The following is a 24,183-nucleotide window of genomic DNA, read 5'->3' on the forward strand; positions in this document are numbered from 1 at the left end:
AAATTTAGAAAAGTGCCTAAAAATTCTTGGAAAGAAAACAACTGAGACAATAGAAAAACATACCCCTGTAAATTTCTCATATCCCTCTGTCTCCTTTTGCCCCCTACCATGCCCTGTTGCGATGTTACAGACTCCTGCTCACAAGGAGGTAACTGGACTTTCCCTGAGCTGAGTTACCACACAAAAAATCCAACACAATGTGGGGATTGTTCTTGGAGCTCTCTGCCTGCTGGCATACATTAACCTGGTACAATAAAAGATCTACCAAGCTGTACCCAGCAATGATTGGTTTCTAAATATTGATCTTTTGCACCAGGGCACCTCTTACCTTCTGCACAGCAAAGCAGCTGAGCAGATTGCCTACTGCCAGTGGTGTTTGCTTTATTTAACTATTTAACAGGAGGAAGAGGTGTGTCCTACTCATCACGGTGATGTGCATAGCGAGAGGCAGTTTCTGTGTACTGAGAGGTAAGCTGAAGTGAACATCTCTCCCTTTCTGTCACCATGCATGAACATCAGGGCCAGGTTCCTGGTTCATAACCTTTTATCTCTTTGAAAATATTAAACATAAACCACCCTCTGATAAGCAGTGATAATGCATTTTGTAAAGGAGTTGTAAAACAGAAAAGGCAGTTAAGAAACTTGACTTAAATTTTCCCCTCTGGCTCAAGGGAATTTCCTGTTGCCTGCATACAAAATCGGTCTGTGGGGAGAGAACAACAGTAACCAGCTTAAGGTGTGAGGGGTACTACAGCTCTTGGATAATTACAAACCATAGTGATAAGAAGTAACAGGAACTGGTATTTTTATTTCAACGTTTTCTGACCCATCCAACAAATCAGTAGTGCGTCCTGTGTATTTGTGGACCCTTTGGTGAGTGAAGGCATTTTATCTCTCTCTGATTGTGGTTATATTCAGTTATCTGCTTCCCACTGCATAAATCTCTGGTCTGATTGCTAGTCGTTTGTTACCAAAACTTTTAAGTATCATTTAATTCTGATAACCCTCACCTTAAATGGAGACCAGATTTAGTAGCAAAGTTCAAAGTAAAAATTGGTTGAACTGATCACCAATTATAGATCTTCTGTAACATTCACAAGGGCCTTGTGGTGGGAGCGGCATCACGTCCCAACATTTCACTTGTCTCTTAGAAATTACATTTTTACCACAACATTTCAGGTTTTTATACCTGGTTTTGTAGCTGGAGCTCAGTGCTAACAGTCAGCCTGTCTTGGCTAGATTTGCTTTACTATGATCAACTTAGGTGATCATTTACTCAAATATGTTTCCCCTTTTTTTTTTTTTTAATAAATAAGGGAGATAAAGTGTCTTGCTGTTTCACTAGGAAGCTGAAATAAAGTCAATGCTGTAATATTGTTCTAAAACGTCCTTAGTCTCAGATGACAGCCACTATCAAACTCAAGATATTACTAATTTAGGGATCTTAAGTAATAACTGCTTCGAGAATAAAATTGTTCCTGCTGTGAGGTGGTAATGGATGAATCCTAAGCATGAACAGAGATGGGAGGGAAACGTCTGATTTTCCTTTGATGCCCTGGGATTATTCATTTAGTTCTGCAAGTTCTGACAGGGCCAGGACTGGGACTTTGCTGCCTTTACTCACTGGCAGCACGCAGAGCAGCAGCAGGGCACCGGTCCTTGGTGACCTTTGGGACGCCTGTGGCAGGGACGAGCACAACTGAGCCTGGCCAGGATGCCCAGGAGGGCTGGTGAGGCCAGTGGTGGAGGAAAGCAGGAGTTATTTAAGGTCAAGGACAGAGGGGAGAAAGAGCAGCCCTGGGAACTAGAGCAGGAGGTATCCTGTTTGCTACAGTGCCTTTCTATAGGGTTGTTTATTACTGTGTAGCATGCAACAGAGGGCACGTCTTTTATAGTGGGAGGTAAACAGGAATGGCCTCAGCACAGCATTTCAAGTTTTTAATTACAATGCCCTTCACTTTTTTATCACGTGCTTCAGCAAGAGCCCAGCCTGCGAATGCTGGCTGAGCAGGCTTGTACACGTGCATGACCCTGCATACTGATAATTCACCAACTTCTTCAGCTGTTTCTCACGATCTTCCCACCGGTGCGTCCTTACTGCTTGCGTTGTCACCCAGCTAAGACACAGCTTCAGCTACTGAGATATTTTTCCTCTCTTTTAAATAAGTCATGCAGGAGAGTAAATAAAAGATAGAAGGTGACGTTTTCATAAAATGCAGTAGTAGCTCTTCTGCAGTTTACAGCCGACACAATGCTTTACAAAATATCCGAGCTTTGAACAGAAGGTATGTCCTGCTGTGGCCTTCCAGATTTGCCAAGATTTCCTGACCAGCCTGGTACCGTTCTGTTCTTCCTTAAGAAAGGTCAACAGTTTCTTTCATGCACCATAACAATAACCAAAACCTGAGCAGGTGTGACTCATATTAATAAGTTCTTTGCAAAATTGAAACCTTGGCTTTAGCACATCTGCTAACACCACAGAAATTCTAGCTCCTTTTTTGTGGGTAAATGCTGTTCCCAATTGAAAACTGAGTATTTCTGAGCTGTAGCCCACACAGTCCTTCCTCTCAGAAGATAAAAAAGTTTTATTGGATTTTGTTTTTTATCTGCTGAGAGGTCTTTTGTATTATGTACAAGTATGACTTTTCTGTCTGTAGAATTTGGGACTTTCACCCTTTCTTTGTATTCTTAGAGCACTTCAGTGGATCTGGAAAGGTGTATTTCATAAATTCCATTTCATAAATATATAAATAATTTAAATCTTCTGTAAAAGCTCTCTTTTTTTAACATAAATATGTTGAAGAGCTAAAAGAGAAAACAAATCACCACTTTCTGGACTGTCTCATATCTAAAAATTATTTTCTTAAATATTTAGAGCAAAATTCTTATTGTTATAAGCCCAGAGGAGTTATATCATTACAGGAATAGGGTATATCAGATAAGGAAAGTTTTCTGTGGAGTTCCAGTTGGATTCTCCATATTTGTATTCTTTAATCAAGGCTCAATCAACAACTTCAATGTCTGATTTGCCTCTCCTGTGAACCTTCTGGCTTCATGACAAAAGAACTTTAATTTAATTCAGGTTGTGCACATAAAAGCAGATGGTAATAAAATAACACTTCTTAATTTACATGTTCATATATCCTCAGTACCCAAAGTTTAGAATACTATCTTTTGGAAGCTACTATGAACCTTTGTTTTGCAATATTTTTAGGAAAGCTTTTGGGATGGGGTAATTTGAAGAGCGTAAAAAAAAGTCTTGCCACTTGGAGAATATAAATTTTTTCTTTAAATATTGCCTTTTGTAGCTATATAAAAATTAATTTGCCCACAAACTAATTTTAAATACATTTTGAAAATTTCCCTGAATTCTGTGTTTAGTGCAAAGCGTTCTTCTGACCAAAATCTATAGGAAGAGATTCCTTCTTCAAAAAGTGACAACTGTCAGGAAATAACCTGAACACAATTCAACACCATAGAAATATTGAATTTGTCATGACAGCATCATTTTAGAAACACTTCATGGATTCTCACTTCTACAATTCACCTGTACGGAATTTTAAAGTTGCATTATGCTTTGTACTGTCCCTGTGATACTTAGAAATAAAGCAAAGAAAAGCAAGATATACCACTCTCCCTGACTCTACTCAACAAGTAACTCTTTCTTAGCAGCTACAGTGGAAATATTATGCTATACTGGTGTAGATAAATTTCATTATTTTACTTCTTGTATTAAATCTACCTTAAGGGGTAGGATAAGTCTTGACTGTAATAGTGCAGTCTTTAAATGAGGATATGTTATTGAAGACAGCAAATTTTATCCAAAACCAGTCACATTTCTGACTTATTATAAAAGAGGCTATCAAAACATCAAACCCCAATCAAAACAGGCAATTTAATTTATTTTTTAACTGTGTATTTAGCTAATCTCTTTTCATGTCTATGACCATTCTCACAACAAGCCACATGATTTTTCTGCATGTAAATACTCAAATCACTAAATACAAGTCCATAATATTTACCAATGCCACAAGTCTTTTTCAATGTTGTTGGTTACTTTTAACTCGCATTATTTTCAAAACAGATGTTGGCACAGGAAATCAAAATCATCAGAAGGAAACCCCCATAAGCACAGCTTTTTATAATGGAAGGTTTAACCAAGTCAGATGTTCTTTTTTGCTGAAAGAATGAGCCTTATGTACTGAGTCTCAGACAGCAAGAGACACAGTTATCCTAAGCTCAACTTAATTTTTTGCTCTCCAAGAGAATGGCAGCTAAGACTGCTGTGAGTCCTCCAGAGTAACATTTCAAGGAGATGGTAGAGCAGAATGGATTACGAGCTTGGTTTATTTAACCAAAAAACCATGCTTACTGAAAGTTTTGACCATCCTGAACCATCATCTTTCCAGGCTTTACCCATGGGGAAAAATGCATTAATGCTTGCAAAAACACTGTGGTCTTCACTTCCATTCACCAAGGGACACCGTTCCCACCTTCAGAGACATCACTTCAGATGTCTGCTTGTAGAGATGTCGTACTCCCAGAGCCACACTTGTGACCCACATCCAGCAGAGCAGCAATTTAAATGTTGTGCATCCCACAGAATGCTGAGCTTCTGGTGGATAAGAGCTTGCCCTCACTCTTGATTGTTTTTAACGCTTCAGTAATTTTTGGCTTTGTCTTGTTCCATGGTTGAAATTTTATGTGCTTTTGGCAAGAGAGGGATTATTCCCTGTTGGATTCTGGTTAAGGCTATGATAGGTTATTCTGGGGTCTTTGGCTGGAAAAGACACAATAATAGTTTAATTAATTAAAAAATATATAAATCCTTAAGATCTCAGGAGAAATAGCTGGGGTCTGAGCTTATTCATTTTTATCAAGTGTATAGCCAGGGTAACATTGCAGAATGTTGTATTCCATGGCATTACAGTACAAATGCCTTGGAGGTGTAAAAGTGATGAATGTTCAGATTGTGTCTTCTTATTGGTAATAGGATAGCATCCAATACAAGTAGCAAAAAAAAAAAAAAAATCCAATATCCAATGCTTTTACAGTGTTACTGGCTGAAAGTTCCTCCTGATTGCTCTCTTGGACATATGGTAGGAATTTACTTGCAATTCATTAAGAGCTTTTCTGAATGACTTTAAAAAGGGAAACTGTGCATACTGACTTCAGGGATATTTGGTAATGTATAGTGGGTACAGCTGGGATCTTCTAATTATTTCCGTAAGTATCAGTTCATCAGAATAGTAAAACTGGGTCATAATGAATGACACAGATTGTTATAAGGAGGAACAAGACGAAAAAGTCCTTTTTTTTTCTTTGGTTTACCTAAACAAATTTGTGTCTCTAAATAAATCAAAGGAATGTTTGAGAAGCAACCATACTAAAACTGAATTATGCTGTTGCTAATTTGAAAAGGCTAACCATTTCCTGAATCTTTGAGAGCTATTCAGGAATGTTCTTGTGCATACCTTGGATGCATCAAATTCTACTTTAAAGGAAATATCTTTCATCAGACCTTTTTGTAAGCCATGTTCATTTTGGTCCAACCAGAAGTTCTTTAGAGTTCTTGTAGCGCATTTAGAATGTGGTACAACAGAAGGAAAGTTTAGTCAGAGCCCAGGCATGACTGTGCAGTGATGCATACAAAAATGTACACTTACATAACTAGTTTAATATTGCAAACACATTTAGAGCTAACAGCTCAGCCCTGCATGAAAACAGCACAGAGTCCTGATCTAGAGTTTACATCACAACAGGAACCAGGATCTGTATCTCACTAGCTCCTTTAGTCACCTGAGGACTCCTCAGTCCATGTAAAGGGCTTTCTTCACTCTTGGGAGTGTAAATTGTTAAAGAATACACTGGACAAAACATACTCCTAAACCCTGTTCACCTGTCAGCTGAAGGAGTGGATCAGGAACTTAGGGGAAACAGATGTTTTAGATCCCAGTTTGCAGAGTATGCAAATAGCCAAGGTCAGTGAATACTGTCACTTCTCAAAGTGGAAGGGGGAAGAAGTAGGAAAGGGAGATTGTAGTGATACCTGAAAGACTACCCACTCAAAAGGAAAGGAAATTCAGAAGATGCCAACATCATCCTTTCAAGCACCAGAGTTTGACTAAGGCAGCTTTGGGACATGGTGTTTTCACTCTGCCTCTCACCACAATTTATCTACCTATGGGACAGACAGGTGTGACACTACGTTCCTCCCCTCAGCCCTGTCAGCCTTGTTACCTCTGAACCAGAAATCAGTGCCATCCTAGCCAGCATCAAAACTAGCCACCAGACACTGAAGTCTGAAATGCAGAAACCATCAGCTGGCTGGAATCCTACTGCTTTTTTCTGAAATGCCAAAAAATTTTTCCTCAGAAGAGAATTCAGCCAAGTACATGTGAATGGTCTGTCATGGAAAAAACATAACTACCCCAAGGCAAAACAATATTGTGACCACATAACACAACGTTATGGGCAGAAACTATGACTAATCTGAGAGATTTAAGACAAGTCTATAATTAAGGTAAACAACCAAATTAATTCTGGTGATCAATTGTAATTCACATGCAAGTAGTACAAGGCAGATGCCTTCAGAAATTTTCCCCATCTCCTCTGTTCTGAGACAATTTCTTATTACTTCTAGGATGCTTTTCCCATTCATGTCCTCAGGGACCATATATCTTGGAGGTGACTATGAAATGTAAAACTAGGGGATAGCTGAGATTTTCAACACCTGAGGCATGCCAAAAGAAATGGGAACTTCTAAACAAAGGAAAAATGTGGGTTTGAAATGAGGGAAGTGGTGGTACCAGCTGCACAGGCAGGTGCTGTATCTCAGAAGAGAGGACAGCTAGAGTGCAGAGCTGGGTGGGGGAGCAGATAGGAAAAACTATGATTTAGGAAAAACTATGCTCCCAGACTTCAACACCAGCTCAATCCAGAGACAGGCACTCTCTCGGTCAGGACTTGTCCATTTATGTTATTTAAATATGAAACCCACAGTTATTTGTCTTAGGAGTTTTATTTTAGGTAGGGTTAAATGTTTTATGTGTGTCTTCATCACTTTTTTCTGTCTCTGCATTTTAATTTTCTTTTTTCCTAGATTAAAAAGTATCAATGGAAGGTCACTCTCTGCACACATCTTTAATTTTTTTTTTTAATCTTAATTTTTATCATGGCCTATCCTGACAAGGGAATGATTCAGTGACATGCTCGTGAGTCATGAAAAGCATGCTCAGAGAGAAGAGATGTTTACACTGATTCTTTTAGATGAAAATTACCACATTCACTGACCCTTGGGAGCATATAAACATTTAATCAGAACATCTTCCAGTAGAAAAAACCCATTGTACATGTATGAACAACACCCATTTGATTCAGTCATGTTATTTAAATTATATATATGCACAAAATGCTCTTTTATTGTTGTGTGAGGCAGTAAAGTAAAAGAAAGAGGTCCTTGCCCTCAAGATTTGGCATTATGTTGAGAATACAAATATTTAAAAGAAAGTAATTGTCACTTGGTAATTCCCTTTGAGAGTCTGAGACTAAAAAGTGAACTTTCTCTGTGCTGCTCACATCCTGCCCAGCACTACGCAGCACATTTAAAATGCTGTTCAGTTCAAAGACAGCAGCATAGCTGGTGCTGTCCTTGTAGTAAAGACATCTGATATTTTCTCCAAGTTTTTGTATTATGAACTGTTGGTAATTTGCTGTCACATAACTTTTTGATGTGAGATGGCATAGAGTGCTTGAATAAGACCTTTCAGACCCAGAAATGTTTCATTTCACACAGTTTTTCATCCTAGGATTATATTAATGAAACATTATGAAAGAGTGCCAGTGAAAAAATTGTATCAGGAATTATGTCTACACTAGTGAAAATATATCCATTACCTGCAGAAGAGGTCCATGGACCTCATGGTTTTAACAGCTTTTATCCATTTTGCTCAGAAATAGTCCCTCTGCATGGCCACATTTCTATGGAATACCACTTAGCCTGAGTTTCCTTGGCATCTTGGCAGTGATGTTATATGGAAAGAAAAAACACAGAAAAACATTTTTGTTGGCCAAAGCTAAGGATATACTTCGCATTCTCTAGAATGTATCATGTCTGTGCAGAAACAAAGCCACAAGGACAATGTTCAAGCATGACAAAAGATGAAAAGAACAAAAAGTGTTCTATAGAAATAAGCTCTTGGGAGTAAACTCAGAAATAAATATTTCCAAAACCAAACCTCACTTTTCATCGGAAAGTGAAATAACTGATGAGCTCCGAAAAGAAGACTGAAAATTTGTATTAATTTCAATGGGCCATGTCAATGACCCTCCCCAGGGTACAGACTGGGTTGTGAAGTCTCTGCCATTTGTCCACTTTCCCATCTTTCACTAGTGAGACCTTCACCAAAACTGTTGCCAGCTGTTCCACAGACTCAGTTTATTGCTAAACTCATGTCTTTAATTACAATGCAAATTGTTTGTGATTAAACCACTTCAATTTTGTTTTACCCTTCATTATGTTTATCAGCACCACAGAGAAAATGGAGCTGATGAAGATCTCATAAGACAATTTCATCTTTTCCCAATCTTCAAGGCAAAATAATCTATACCAATTTTTTCCTCATAGACAAAATAGCTTGAACTTAAAAGAAAAAAAAAATCAAAAATCTAGACACCAAGAGTTTCAACAGTTATCTGGCCCAGTGCATTTTTAAATTTTTTTCTTTCTTATTGTAATTCAGTAACACAGTAGATGTGGAAGACACCGGATTATTCTGGTTTTGCAACAGTCTTTCAGATTTTTCTAGAATTGATTGCATATTTTCCACTATACTAAACCCAATTCCATCTGTCTTTCCTCAAGGGTCATATCTTTCATATGCCTTCAGTTTCACTTTCTTCCTTAATTCCTATCACCCACATCTGTCTTGAAACAACCAAAATTAGACACAGCACTCCAGATCAGGATTTGCCAATGCTACACAGAGAAAAGACTACTCCATATGTTTCACATGTGATTCTTCTGTGCTTTTGAGAATTTTGGTTTTTTTCATCCCAGTTTGACAGCATTGGCTTCTATCCAGTTTTCCTTCCAGTACATCTCCCAGATGCTATTTTGTAGAAAAGCTTCCTGTAAAGTCATTCCCAGCTTCTGCTTATTGATAGATTATTCCTACACAAGAATCTCATGCTTCTGCATGAAATGTTCTCTTATTTGTGTTTCAACTTCAGAACAAGATTCTGTTAATTACCAACTCTTTATCCTTTTTGCACTTAGGCTGCCTTTCCATGAGTAACAATAATCCTATTGAGTAAAAATAATCTTGTATTCAAGCTTTCATTTATTCTGTTATTATGCCTTTATTTTTCACTAAATATGAACTACTATTCTCTAAATACTACTACTACCACTACTACTACTACTACTACTACTACTACTACTACTACTACTACTAATGAACTACAGAATATCCCCATCTCTTATATGGAAATCTCCTTCCTTGATCTCATTCCATTTCTCAGGATTAAATGAAGAAATGCCCATCTCCAGTTGCTTCTTCTGACTCTTGAAAGAAAATTCTGTTCCTGGGACTTTACAAGAATTTAAGGGGCTTTTTTTTTTTCTTAATCTCTCATCTCTGTTGCCCACTTAATACTCCTGAATGGATAGCTCATTGTTCTGTCTTTCTCCTGATACAGGATGGAAGGCCCTAGAATTAATTACCTGCTTTTACAGGGCAGTTCATCCTCCCCTTCCCTTTCTTTCCTCCCTGTCTTTCTGAAATATGTGTATAACAACATCCAGTCCCCACAACTATCTCCATAGATCTTTACCAACTTAAGACACCATTTCCATAATGTATGAAATTGTCTTGCTCAGAGCATACAAAGTTTTCAGCAGAATGGCTGCCTTCTTTGCTTGATATGATCTTAGTACTTATCTCACTCTATTACTTAGAAGGAAAAAAGAATAAATATCTCTGTTTTATAAAAGGAAATTAATCACATTGGCTTGACTTTCTTTTTAAGGCAAGAGGAATTACAGTAATCCCTCCAAATTCTTCACACTTATCACTTAAGTGTCACCTAAAACAGACTTCACAGGCGAGAATAAAATGCATTCCCTTGTTTTTATTCTTTGAGAAAATGTGTACTACAGAACTTGTAGAACTATTTCAGCATTAATGAATTCTTGCAAGTTGTTCTGTTTAGAAACTTTAATAAAGAAATAGCTATCTTTGATGTTAATGTTTAGTTAAAAGAATCAGATATGTTCCTGCTCCCCAGTTTCTGGGAAACAACAAATAATAGTTTTGCTTGGTTACAGCATTAGGGCTTTTGGATAACAAAGCTCAGTTTTTCTCAGAAAGTTCAAGTGTTGGGACATATTTCTTTATCTGATTTTTCATTCTTCCAACATTCACCTCTACCCAGACCTTCTCCCTTCACTGCCTCAAATCTCCAATAGCTCTGCAGTTGTGACAGCAGAATAACTGCAACATTTTCAGTTTGGAGAACCACAACATTTTGCTGCCTTTATTAAACCACTCTATTTATGCCCACCAAAATCCAGCCTCCTAATTCCAAACACTGTGCCATGACTACAGCTACTCCCAGTGATTACTAATAGTTTTACTCTTGAGTTCCAGTAGAGTACAAATGTCACTGTACTGCTGTGGATATGTGGGAGGGGATTATAATTAATGGTCCCCAACCCTACAATAACAATTTTCCATTTTTAGTCTGATTGCCAACAAATAAATGAGAAACCAGGACTTTCTTAAAGTGATTCTGTCAAGTGATTCTGTGATTCTGATTTCTGGCTGACAGAAAGAAAATTATATAGATTATGATATGTATCAGTGGGGAGCGGAAGAAATGTTATTTTTTAAGCTTGTGCAGAAAACCTGATTTCTTCAGAAGAGAGAAAAAAAGACATCAACAAAACCAACCACCGCCCTCTCAACTAACCCAAACCAAGAAACCGTCTTATTTCTGAAAAAAAAACCCAACAAAATCCCACACAAATTGTGGGGAAGAGGTGAGAGCCAAATGAGCAAAACATGTTGCTTAGTTTCTCTAAAAACAATTTTGAATTTAGCTGGCTTCAGTTGTCATGTCATTTAGAAGTGGAACAGAAAAGCCTTTATTTAATAACAATTCTTAGCTGAAATTCACCAGCATATCTGCAGCCTTATTTGAAATTCTGCAAGTGCAGTGATGCTATTTCCCAAATGTGACAGGATCTTGCAGATAACTTTCCCAAATCTGAATGTTTCCCTGGACAAGCAGTTCTCCAAACACCCCTTCATCTCTGCTTAGCAGCTGAGTTTTCTAGATTTAAATTCATCTAGTTTTAGTAATGGTGGGACTCTCTGTCCAGGTCTGGGTTTCTCAGCATAAGAGAGACATGGAGCTTCTGGAGCAGATCCAGTGTAAGGCTATGAGGATGATGAGGGTGCTGGGGCACCTCACTTATGAGGAAAGGCTGAGGGAACTGGTCCTGTTTAGTCTGAGAGGGATCTTACCAATGCCTGTGAGTATCTGGTGCAAAGAGGACAGAGCATCTCCTCTCAGTGATGCCAGGCAATAGGGTAAAGGCCAACAAGCAGAAACTGGAACTGAACATGTGGAAGAACTTCTGGGTTGTGCAGGTGACCAAGCACTCTTAACAGGTTTCCCAGAGAGGCTGTGGAGTCCTCCTTCACTGGGAATATTCAATGTGTCTGTACCAATCAATCCTAAATTATGTGCTCCAGATGACTCCACTGGAGCAGGGAGGTTGGGCCGGAGGACGTCCAGTGGTCTCCTTCTAATATTAACTATTCTGTGAGAATCAGGATGGAAGCGGTGCTGCGGCAAGGGGCCGATGGGCTCCCCGTGCGCGCTCTGCAGGCTCGGACACCCTCGGGCGGCTTCTGAGAGCCCACAGAGGGCAGGAGCCGCCCGGCATCGCTCTGCAGGCCCCTTATCCTGGGCGGCTCTGCCCGGCTGCGGCACTGACCTTCATCTGCAACGCGAGCCGAGAGCGGCTCGGCCCGGCCGCGGCGCCGACCTTGATGCGCAACCCGAGCGGCGGGCGGGCGGGCGGGCGGTGCCGCCGCTATAAAGCCCGGGACGGGCGCTGCGGACCCGCCCTGCGGGAACCGCGCCGCCGGGGCCGCGGCTGCCCACGCGGGCGGGAGTCTGCGTGTGCTGCGGAGGTGAGCTGAAATAACGAGACGGGGAAAGCACAGTCAGAAATCAAACAGGTGTTCGTTTTTGTTTTGGTTTTTTGGGGTTTTTTTTTTTTGTTGTTGTTTTTTTTCTCTTTACCTGAGGTTGATCAGGCATTTTCTTATTAATGTTTTAGGCTTCTTCAGATTCATGTGTGGCTTTTTGCTGGGGAATTTGTTGTTGTTCTTCTTTTTTTGGTTATTTAGCCAGTATATTTGATAGATCAAGAAGAAAAGCCTGGGGAAACTAAGCGCATCAGTTATTTACTGCCTCTAAATGAATCCTAGTACTACATGGCATAGCAAGTGCGTGTCTTATCATTGTACTTGTGACCATGTTATATAGCTGTTCACTGAGTTCTAATCAAACATAAGGTAATGAGGGAAATCATCTATTCTGTACTAGGTTGTTTTAAGTAACTTTTATATTAGTGATTTCAGGATTTATCATAAAAGCCTAAAACAGGCTACTGAGCTAAGTCGTCTAGTAATACTGTGCCCTGTTCTTAATATCTCATTAATAGTGCTTATTTTTTCATGCTGTTACCTATTTTTTTTAAGTCTTTCTATTTAAGTAGAATAATGTTGAGAACAAAATGTGATGAGTAATGAAAAAACCCACAGATGTGAAGTCTTTAAATAGTTACTAAATCAAAGTGTTCTTTTGGGGGGGCTTATTGCAGGTCCTAATTAATGTGACTTTCTCATAAGCACACAACAAAAAGAGCGATGAAGGACCATTCTGCAAATTCCACAGAACAGAACCTCTCTGATCCTGGTAAGAAGGAACACCACACGTCTGTTTGAAGAATATGTTCCACAGATTTGAATCTAAAGAATGTTGTAAAGCTCTCCTGATTGCCACGGTGGTTTTGTAGGTGAAAACATGATGAGTTTCCTATGAATGAGTGAATTGAAGCCACACCTATAAAATCTTTTTTATGTGAATCATTCCATCAAGTCCAACAAAATGGATTTGCATTTGTAAAACTGTTCAGGAGGGTCCTAGCCTGGGCATGAAAATTCTCCTGAGGCAAGCCAGAAGATTACTGCTTTCAAATGGTTGTCTCAAATAGTCATTGTAGGCCAACTAACCTTAAAACAGTAGGTAAAAAATTCTAATTATGGTGAGTCAGCCGTGAAAGTTAAGATAAATGTAAATTGGGAGTGGCTAGTATGGGGAGCACCTAGTCTCCTTTTCTTTTACAGCTGGCTCCCCGCTGTGGTTACTCATCTGTTTCTTTATATATATTTTTATGTCCTATTTTATGCATTTAGAACTATAAGCTTCCTGGGTAGGATTACACTTTCGTCTAACTTTCTAAGGCTCTCACCCAGCACAAAGGAAGTGGGACATGTAGCAACTACTGCAATAGAATAGTGAAGATGGTTATTAGAGTCAAGGACATGATTCTTTAGTTAACTGCCATCTATTCTGTGTTACTACAGCAATTATAACCTTCACTATAAGCAATTCCACTCATTTTGTGAGGACTTTTTCTAATTTGCATTGAGTTGTGCAGGTATTTGAAGGAAGAATTAACTTTCTTTTTCTTTTAGTCTTTGATAATCTTTCTGCATAAATACATTGTAACTATAAAAATGAAGCTGTTTCCATCTTAGAAATGGACATGGAAGGTTTTTCTGGGAATAAAGATGAACTGAAGAGAAAGAGCCTGGTGACTTTTTCTTGAAACTTCATCCCAAGAACACAAGAAAAAAAAATAGTCTTTAAATGCAAAAGAATCAGCATTAGATTCTTTTGGATGGGTTTATGCTAAATTTAGATGGAGTGTTATGCTAAAAAAGTCTTTTTATTTCACAGAATCTAGAAGCAAGGGGTGTGATGATCCTTCTTTCCAGCATGAAGAACATGTAGAACAATTTGACCAGTTAAAGCCCAAGAAGGAAACGTAGGTATTTTTTAACTTAAAGTTAACTCGGTGTATGGGGATGTCAGATGGGCGGGGAAGGAGGAGAAGAGCTTAATACAGGTTTGCTAAAAAAAACCCTCGTCTTAATTAGTTTTTTGTACTTTACTCTAGGAAGGAAGATGAGAAGCCAGAGAAACGAATGGTTGGCATTCTTGAATTGGTTAGTGTCCTATCTGATAGTCTGCTTTATACTTTCTTTTCTTTATTTGGCATTGTGAGTTGTTTATGATTGCAATTCATAGGTAACCAAAAAACAGAGAAGAAGCCTGAGGACTATGATTCTAGACCTCCTCTCTGAGAACCAATGATAACGGTTTTGTGGCAGTTTTCTGTAGGACAGCTATTCCTAAACAATAATAGCTCTTGCATGTGGACTTGATTACTCTGAAACAAGAGAAGTTTTATTCTTCTGTGGTTTATTCCATGTACGTTTACACTTTATGAGATGGCTAGGCCAGTCAGGAATAAAATGCTCTGATTTCAGATTAACCACATCCTGGGATATCTATAGCGGTTTAAATTCACACCCTTCCTCAAACAAAACAAAGCTTCAGAGGTAGACAAGTCTTAAGATATAATCTATCTCTGCTGAAAACATTTTCTTCTGGTAGGTATAAGCTAGGTGCTGGTCAATAACTCACTCTTGTTTACATAGTAGAGGCATTATCGTAGTAAATATGTAACTCAATGGAGCACACAATACAGTATATTCTACAAAGGTCATCATCACTTGCAAGCATATAGCTTTTTTCCAGACTGAGAATCTGAGTCCTGCCAGTGTTCTCTTAGCAGCCTGGGTGCTAATTTAAAGATATGTTTCAGTACTACAAAGTCCTCATGTACTGAGTTTACTCATGTACTGAGTTTACCTTCAGTTAAAATGCTGCTACTTAGAATATATGGATGGTGCATGTTCTGCAAGTCTGCTGTACTGTAGCAAATGCATGAACTGTCAGGTGTAATGTCACCTTTTTCTCTTGTTTTTCTTTCTAATGCTTACATAGTTTCGCTATGCTGATGGGGTGGATGTCCTGTTGATGATAATTGGTTTGGTTGCTGCGGCTGCAAATGGTACTGGAATGCCACTTATGATCATTATCTTTGGAGAGATGACAAACAGCTTTGTGCTAAGTGGCGTGCAATCCAATGGTAAAAAGTTTAAATTAAATTTCTCTACATATTGGCTGTGCTTTGCTACTGAGGCTAAGATTCTTTTTTCCCCCCAGTCTATACACTGGTACATAGCTAAGGAAGTATATTATGAGCAACACTCATCCTACTGGAAATGACCCAGTCATTTCAATCCATCTTTAATGACTAGACCAGGGCAAAACCAAAGCATTGGATGTGCACTTTATGAATATACTTTGACTTTGTTGAGAGAGTAGGGAGTACGATCAACCTCAGTGATCACTAATTGCTTAAAAAGAAATGTGTATTTGCCAAATAATTTTGCATTTAAGTTTGTATTGCAAGACTCTACTTGCAAAATACAAAACATTCCCAAACCTGATGAATCCATACTGCCCTGAATCAATTCCTCTATATAAAACTGCCACAAATACTCCTACTTTTTATTTCCTCTTCACAGATACTTCAGTGAACAGTTCCAGCTGCCCATCAGATCCAGGTGTGGATATAGAAGGTGAAATGACAAAGTAAGGGTCTGCAGTTATCCTGTTAATAATGTATTGGAGGGGTTTTTTTTACTGTGTTATCTGTTTGAGCAGAAGCTATGTTTGCCTTCCCAATAATGCATCACAAGCTTCAGTTTACTTTGGTGTGATTAATGAAGACTGGTTGCTGCTCTGTGTGTCTGACTTCTCTCATGATCTACAGTGGGATCACATGGGCGTTTGTTCTCTTATCCCAGGTTTGCTTACTATTACGTGGGAATTGGCTTTGCTGTGTTGATCCTGAGCATCATCCAAGTGTGGACATTTTTGGTTACTGCTACCAGGCAAACCGCAAGGATCCGGCAGAAGTTCTTTTTTGCAGTGCTCCATCAGGAGATGGCTTGGTTTGATACTACCCAGATAGGAGCACTGAACACCAGACTGACAGAGTGAGGGCTCTGTTTTGTTGGCATTTTTTACACACATACACCACCCCCAAGTATGGCACTTAAAAGAAAACTGACATTTATCTCAGAAGAATAGCTATAAAGAGTTAAAAAAATCAAAACCCCAAAAATCTACCAAACCTAAAGTGTGAAATATTACAGCTCAAAGTGAGAAATTCATTATCCTTTTCAGCTTCACTTGTGCAGTTTGTGATATGTGCCTTGGAAGGAGTTTTTTTCATTAAATGCCTGACACTGGCTTTCTGAAGTCCATGAAGTACATGTTCAGCCACTGCTAAACAAACAGCTCTGCTGTCTCCATCTAGTTTATACACACCAAAAGCTGACACTTAATTGAATGGAAATGAGCCCATACTTCAGTATCAGTACTTGTACAAGTATGGCTTGTACTTGTATCTCAGGCAATAGTCTGTCTAGCCAGTTAAAGTTTGGAGTTGTTCCATAAACTTAAATAGATTTAGGGGTGAGGACTGTAATGCCCTTGTGCTATGGGATTATATGTGCGAACATTATTTTTTTTTAATACTTTTTTTTTGGATTTTATAGTAGCTTTGGACACAGATCTGCCCTGAAAAGTGTATGAGAAGCTTAAATGAAACCACTCTCAACTCTAATATCTGTATTTTCTGGGAAGAGAAAATAGGGAAGAAAATTTGCAAGAAAAATGGAGGTTATTCCAAATAATGGTATGATGGAATGGAGGTAGCTCTTCCTCTGATTTAGTAGCCAAAATTACAAACATAAAATGCATCAGAGAGCTGAACAGAAGAAATCATTTAGACATGGTCAAGTTGGGTGAAGAGGGTGCTTGATTGTTTACTTATATTGCTCCATTTGGATGCCAGATGAGGAAACTAGGTCATTGGTGACCTAGTGACATGGCAAAGAAACAGCAGAGAATGTTGAGAATACAGAAAATGAGTCTTTAAAAACAGGAGGTTTCTGCTGTGTTTTGGCCACAGAAGAGCCTAATGGTACAGTTCAGTAGCTGTGGTTAGAAATTTTCTTTTGCCAGTTAGGAAATGGCAAAGCTCCTGACATGAGGCCACACAGCAAGAAAAGGGGGAGGGAGTCAAAATGAGAGTCATTCTAAACTAACAAATCTTTTTTTATTATTGTTTTTTAAAGTGACATCAACACCATCCGTGAAGGCATTGGAGACAAGATCAGTATATTTCTGCAGTTTTTTTCCACGTTTGTGTCAGGGCTTATTATAGGATTCGTCTATGGGTGGAAGCTGACACTGGTGGTTATGTCAGTCAGCCCCCTTCTTGCTGCATCAGCAGCAGTTTGGTCAACTGTAAGTGTGTGGGGATTTTTAAACTAAGAAACCAGAAAAACCTTACAATTCTTATGCACAGAAAAGGGGCAGAGAGTAGGAGAAACCTAATGTGGTTTCTAATTTGCGAGGTTGGTCTCACTCTTACTTTGATTTCTGCTCCTCCTGCAGCCTTTCTCTGGGTTCCCAAGCACACTCTTGTAAGTTGTGTTCCTTCTGTCTGCATATCCTGTCCTCATGCCATGTTGCATGAGGGTAATCTGCATCAGAGCATCTTTCTAGCACAACGTTGTCCTCATGGCAAGCACTGGGGAAGCCCTCGCTTTTCCTTTCTAGCACAAATACCTTTCAACCTCTTTCCATCTGCACATGCATGTACCGCATCTCTTGCAAATAATTTACCAAGTTTCATGCTGTGTACGGAATAAATCCGTACAGCTATGCAGATACATACAGCTGCTGAAAACTGAAATGATATAAATCAGTGAAATGGCTGGAGAGGTTTCCCTTTCAGATAGGAAAACTTTCCCCTGATGTACTATTTAGCCACATCAATGTGTATGGCTCATACTCCTGAGTGGCTGTTTATATGATTTTGTGGAGTTTTTCCTACCTGAAGCATTAAAAATAAGCTAAGAAAAAGAATGTTAGGGGCTGTAATGTGATTTCCTTTCTTACTTCAATACCTGCTGGTGCTCTAGTGTCTGAACGCCTCAGAAAGTCAGAGCAGCTACAGCACTCCCTGCTTCACTCTTCCCACTGTAGTTTGTAGGCTTGGGAGGAAAGTGGATTGGTCATCAAGCTCACCTGATGTTTGTGTAGCCTTTGATTGTAGTTATGAGATGATAAATTGAACTGTATTTGAGATAAATTCAAGATATGGGGAGGAGCTGGCCCCCCTATTGCTGGAGTCTGGTCTTCTGCACCTTGTGGGATTGTACTTATTCACCAACACAGTGTGTGTATTTTTTCAGTAGGCTGCAATAACAGCTGTTTTCCAACTTTTCAGCTCCTGGCATCCCTTACTGCTAAAGAGCTGTCTGCTTATGCCAAAGCAGGAGCTGTGGCAGAAGAAATTTTGACAGCAATCAGGACTGTTGTGGCTTTCAATGGACAGCAAAAGGCATTAGAGAAGTAAGTTTTAAAATTAATAATTATATTTAAAATATGACAAGGATATTTAGTTGTGGATTTGTTTTGTGGGGATTTGTTTTTATTTTTGGAGGGGCAGAGGGATGAGATTCTCCTTAGTGTCATTTGCTTTTTTATTGCCATGGGTCTTCTGGGCAGTAAGGACTTGGTGAAGTGAAGGAGAGATCTTGACTCTATTTCAGAAGGCTGGTTTATTATATTATGATATATATTACATTAAAAAGACCACACTATAACTATACTACAAAGAACAGAGAGAAAGATTCATCAGAAGGCGAGTCAGGAATAGAAAAGAATGAATAACAAAGTTCTGTGACTCCCAGAGAGTCCGAGAGCTGCTGCCTCCTCGATTGGCCACCTAGTAGAAACATCCCACATTGACCAATCGAGAAAGCACCTGCTCCATTCCACAGTAGCAGGTAACAAATTGTTTACACTTGAAGCTGAGGCCCTTCAGCTTCTCAGGAGAAGAAAATCCTAGCAAAGGGATTTTCATAAAATATCACAACCACACTTTTCTATAAGTGGACAAATCAGCTGAAAACAAAGGTGTGTAAATAGACCTAGTCAGTGAATACAGATTATTTGGTGTTTTCACTGCAGCAGAGATGAAAATTTCTCCTTTGAGATCTGGAGTTGAACTGAATGTGAAAGTGGTGGGAAGGTTACCTTTACCCATGAGTCAGATGCAGCAAAGCCTGCAATCAGTTGCTTATCTTCTAGAGCATTTTTGCAGCTGCTCAGATCTTTGATTACTGAGCTTATTTTTAAACTACACTGGATAACAGCCTTGGGTAAAAACACATTACTGGCTTTTACAATGACTTGCAGCTTTAATGACTTGCAAACAACATGTGTAGCTGCCCAGTGTTGGCCCTAGTCATGCATACAAGGTGAAATGATTTTGGCTGGCCACAAACTTTTTGACATGCATATCAGATAACTCAACAAGCATAAGCAATAAATTTTTTACACAAATACCAGGCATCACTGATTCAATGCTGCTGGGAAAGACAAAGCAGATGACCTAATCCATATGCCCCATGAAACTTTTCTATCCTTTTCAACTCATGTTTGCCTTTATCTTGTGCAGAATTTTTAAGTTGGTGTCAACCCTAGCTTAGGATCCTATGGCCTGTTCCTGTATTTGCTTCCAGGGACTGAGCTCTGACTATCTTACAGCCCTGTCTTCTGCTTACTGGAATTTGTTTTTAAGATGCAACAGTATTTGGACTGTTCCTGTTTGCACAGTAAAGGCAAAAAAAGCTCTAAGATGACCTAGATAAGTTGCCCCCTGCCCTTCTTCCCATATTCTGTAATTACCAGTGTCTGAAAATTAAATGACAGGAGCTGTCAATATTCATTCAAAATGCTTTGTCTAAAGACAAAGTAATTGATACCTGAGTCAAGTAAGGCCTTTCTTTTTTATAATTGACCAGTCAGCCTCTTCCACAGTTCTACTTCCATCTAAAAACCCCAAACAAACATAGTGGCTCCCCTAGGAACATCTTCTACTAGGGACAAACTCCTACCAGGGAGTGCATTTTTCAGATAGTGGATTGTGACTCCTATACAGCTCTTGAATGCTGACCTCAGAGTTAGGAAAAGCATCCTTTCACTGCACAGTGCTTGCACTGACAGCAAAAGGTTACTCTTGCAAGGGATCTTCAGTCACCTGTAGTTTCTGGCAGTGGCTTGGCTTTTCCTCAGTATTTGAGTGATCACCTGTATCACACCACTTAAATGCAATACCCATTTCCCTGGAAGACCTATGATGCTGCTGACTCAAACTTAGGGCTTGGTTTTAAGAGCACAATCAAACCAAAATATTTCAATATGTTTGACTGACAAATACAGCACTGGTGGCATCTTAGAAATTTACATGAACAAAATTAATGCAGTTTTTTTAAGATTGCTCCCCAGCTGAATGAATTGCATGTCTTCCTATGATAGGGTTGTACTTTATTGAGAATACATATTGGGAAAAGAGTGCAAGCTACTGACCATGTTGATTACAGGCAGAAAGTGACACTATTCCTAGGCTACACTTTGCATAATGAGCTTGAGTAAATGAAAGCTATTTGCTGAAAACTATGAATGAGTGAATGAATTTGAACCATCCTTAGAAAAAATAATTCTCTAGTTGAACTTGTTAGTCTTTATACTAATCTTCTGTGTCCACTGGTTATATATGTTAATCAGTAAACTGACCTAAGGGGAAAATACTTGACATCCCAAAATGGCCAGTAAGAGAGCAACTTTGCATTAGGAGAGAGCTCTCATTTATCTCCTTCTGTATTGCCTGGAGTTTTGGAGGATTTTATTTTTATTTTGCTTGTTTTAAATGTGGACAACTAACCTTTACCTTTGTGATAAACAATGTTGCTAAAACCTTTTCAAGGCTTCCTTTCAGGATTAATGCAAACAATGAGTTCAAGAGTGCTATTGTGTCTTCCATTGTGATAACAAAGTTGTGATGCTTAATTGTTTTCTGAATGTCTTCGATAACAGTATGCCAATATTGTTGGCATGTGCCAGAGCACATTTATTCAAATTAATTACCTCCCTAATAGTCCTCTGTAAAAAAAACCCCCAAAAAAAAACCCAAAACAAACCTGTATTCTCTAAGAAAAGGGCATTGGGAAGCATTAACCAGAATGGCATGTGGTACCTCTCAAATTAATGGTTTCCTTACTCACTTTCAGATATGATGCTAACTTAGAGATGGCTAAACGTGTTGGAATGAAAAAATCCATTACCACTAACACATGCCTCGGTCTTTCACAATTTTTTATCTTTGGATCCTATGCCCTTGCATTTTGGTATGGGACCAAGCTCACTGCTGAGGATCCACATTATGACATCGGCCGTGTGTTAATTGTAAGTACAGCAATGCAGCTTTGAAAAATGTCCTGTATCTTCAGGGAAAGTTATGTAAGTGGTGTCTCTGGTTTTTGCCATGTGCTTGCTAAATTAGCTGTTTGAGACTCACTTAGTATAAAACAACTAAATAGTATTCATCTTGCCTAGCTTTTAATAAAACAAGTTTGATTGTCTTGGACTCTATTTGTAAGATGGGATGAATAAGCTAGAGCTGGTGCTTAAGTCTTTCTAGTGCCCATGCAGGCATTAATATAATCATTAATTTCAATGCTCCTCTCCATCTCCCACAGGTATTCTTCTCTGTGCTTGTTGGAGCTTTCTCCCTGGGCCAGGCAGCTCCTAACCTGGAGAGCGTGGCCAATGCACGTGGGGCTGCCTATGAAGTATATAAGATTATCAACAAGGTAAACATCTGAGTGCATAGAATAGAAGCCTTTCAACCAACTTAGCTTCCATTCCTTCTCCTTTTTATTTTTTTTTCCCTTGAGAAATGTAACAAAAGCTCTCTAAAGCCCCAAATCATCAACTCTATAGCTGTTTACTACAGAAACCCATAATTTTTTCATAAAAAAACCCAGCCTCTTTGTTACAGTGAAAGCTGGCATGTGTGTCTGAGATACATGGTTGAGGTTTTTCTCTAATATTAGACTTTCAGCATCAGAGGGAAAGTAGTAGAGGATGTGGGGATTGGCACTATACTAATTTTTAAAAATGCATGTATGCACAAATTCAGCTGAGATGGGGTTTATTGGGGAGGGGGAATTGGTGAAGGGGGGATTAATATCACTATTGAAAGTTAAAACAATAATAATCTGTAATGCTGATGTTGCTATAAAAAAGGTTTTCCATATCATTATCTTGATTTTGCTGTGCTATGCAGCAATTGCATATCTGTGTATATAAAATATTTTAAAGTTGGAATCAAAAGTTCATGGAAAAATGGCTACATCATTCTTTTTGATGTGAGTATAAAACCCTCCTATACAGATTACTGAGGCCCATGTTTTGGTTGCAAGAGAGTGCATTAAAGTTCTGCAATTATAGATTTTCTGCTATGGATTTTGTTGCTTTGAAAATGCACTATAATTTGTCAAGTAGAATTCACAATTTGATGTTCCCCCATATTCAGCATTCTGCAGGTAAAATGCAGCAGTTCTGCAACAATGCACTGCAGTGTAAACCAGCATCTGAGAACGTAAAGAACAATGCATGTAGCTGAAATAACAGTTCAAAAGTGAAATAACCACCAATTTATTTTACAAACCTCTTTCCAGAAACGGCTCATAGATAGCAGTTCTAAGGAAGGTTACAAGCCAGACAAACTCGTAGGAGAAATTGAATTCAGAAACGTCCATTTCAGTTACCCTTCCAGACCTGATGTTAAAGTAAGTGTTCTGTTTACACTACTGAACTTATTCAACTTGTGTCCATGTTGTTTGTCCAATTTTGTTCTTGAATGCGAAATGCATTCCTGTTTGGGGGGATGGGGCATCATTTTCTCCCCAGTGATGCACGAAGACAAAGCTCTAGATCTACTGTCACTGTGTATCTCATTCTCTTTTGCAGGACAAATCTAATATGTGTTGCTCCTAATCTGAATTTCTATGAAAAAGTGTTTTGATAAATCAAATAAGATTTTTCAAAATCTTTCATTAAGGCTTCCAGATTTTAAGCAGTTAAACCAGAAAATTACTTTTTTCCAGTTTCTTGGCTCTTTGGAGTTACGACATCCTGTGTGAAAAAGTATCAGAGATAGATTTTTCAATACATTGATAGTGTATTTTTGTGAACATATCATCCTAAATGTGCATTTGGAAGTCAAGCATTGTTTTGGGAATATGTTAAAATTGCTGTTCAAGAAACTTTTTTTGCCTGTTTGCCAGTTGAGTTTCCATTAGTGACCTGTGTACATCATATCATGGTGATTCCTTTTGTGGTGATGCAGTTGGTTTGACCTCTCTGCCATATTGTTTACAACCTTTTAAAGACATTGATGAAGGTGAAAGGAAAAGAAATGTGCTGCTGTTGTTTCTTCCTTGGTGGAGAGCAAGGTGGAAATAGAGATTTCAAATGTCAACAATTAAATGCTTGATGTGCTGATTTCGTGTTGAGCATGGGAATGTTTATACCTCTCTGGCTGTTTTTTCAGGTGGCTTTTCCCAACTCAGTCATCTGAGGTCTGTCCCATTGTGCACCAAATCTGTTTCCAGGACACTGGAAGGGCAGATCTGGGGGGCAGATTCAGAGCTGGGCTTTCCCCTCAACTGAATTTTTTACAATGCATCTTCTGTCGCTCTTGGCTCAGAAATCTGAAGGCACAGAGCAGAGTCTTTATCCTTCTTCCTAAAAATCCTGTTCAGGCTGCTGAGCTATGTTGTGGGTCAGTGCACCAAATGGGAGGGAAATAAGAGATCTTTCTCATCCTTCCCAAATCTGAGTAAGCAGCTCTCCTACTAAGAGCATCAATGTTATTTAGTAGAGCCAAAGGAATCAACAAAGCTGTGTAGAAGTTACCCACAATCTCTCAAGCACTTGATGCAATACATTACAATCTTCCCTGTCCAGGTTAAACCAAATCAAAGAGATAGAGTTTCTATTTAGTTTTAATCTATTTAGTTTTAATCTTGGTAATATGTT

At 38.8% G+C, this 24,183-nt stretch overlaps 1 protein-coding gene across 8 annotated transcripts in view; it reads left to right on the forward strand.

Annotated features, from left to right (window-relative positions):
* Positions 1-24,183, forward strand: part of ABCB5 (ATP binding cassette subfamily B member 5) — a 57,280-nt gene that overhangs the window by 9,538 nt on the left and 23,559 nt on the right. For 2 of the 8 annotated variants that reach the window (XR_005255801.1, XM_038127742.1), the window contains exons 1-12: positions 12,078-12,203; positions 12,899-12,993; positions 14,041-14,128; positions 14,261-14,309; positions 15,154-15,298; positions 15,741-15,807; positions 16,023-16,214; positions 17,361-17,532; positions 18,521-18,645; positions 21,369-21,543; positions 21,837-21,950; positions 22,821-22,931. Coding sequence is in view for 7 of the 8 variants with exons in the window: in XM_038127742.1 (XP_037983670.1) it covers positions 12,945-12,993; positions 14,041-14,128; positions 14,261-14,309; positions 15,154-15,298; positions 15,741-15,807; positions 16,023-16,214; positions 17,361-17,532; positions 18,521-18,645; positions 21,369-21,543; positions 21,837-21,950; positions 22,821-22,931 (1,287 nt within the window). In the remaining variant the exon portion in view is untranslated. The other 6 variants (XM_038127738.1, XM_038127739.1, XM_038127737.1 and 3 more) reach the window with 6 other exon arrangements.

This window comes from Motacilla alba, chromosome 2 (genome assembly GCF_015832195.1).
Source record: "Motacilla alba alba isolate MOTALB_02 chromosome 2, Motacilla_alba_V1.0_pri, whole genome shotgun sequence".
Classification (NCBI taxonomy): Eukaryota; Metazoa; Chordata; class Aves; order Passeriformes; family Motacillidae; genus Motacilla; species Motacilla alba.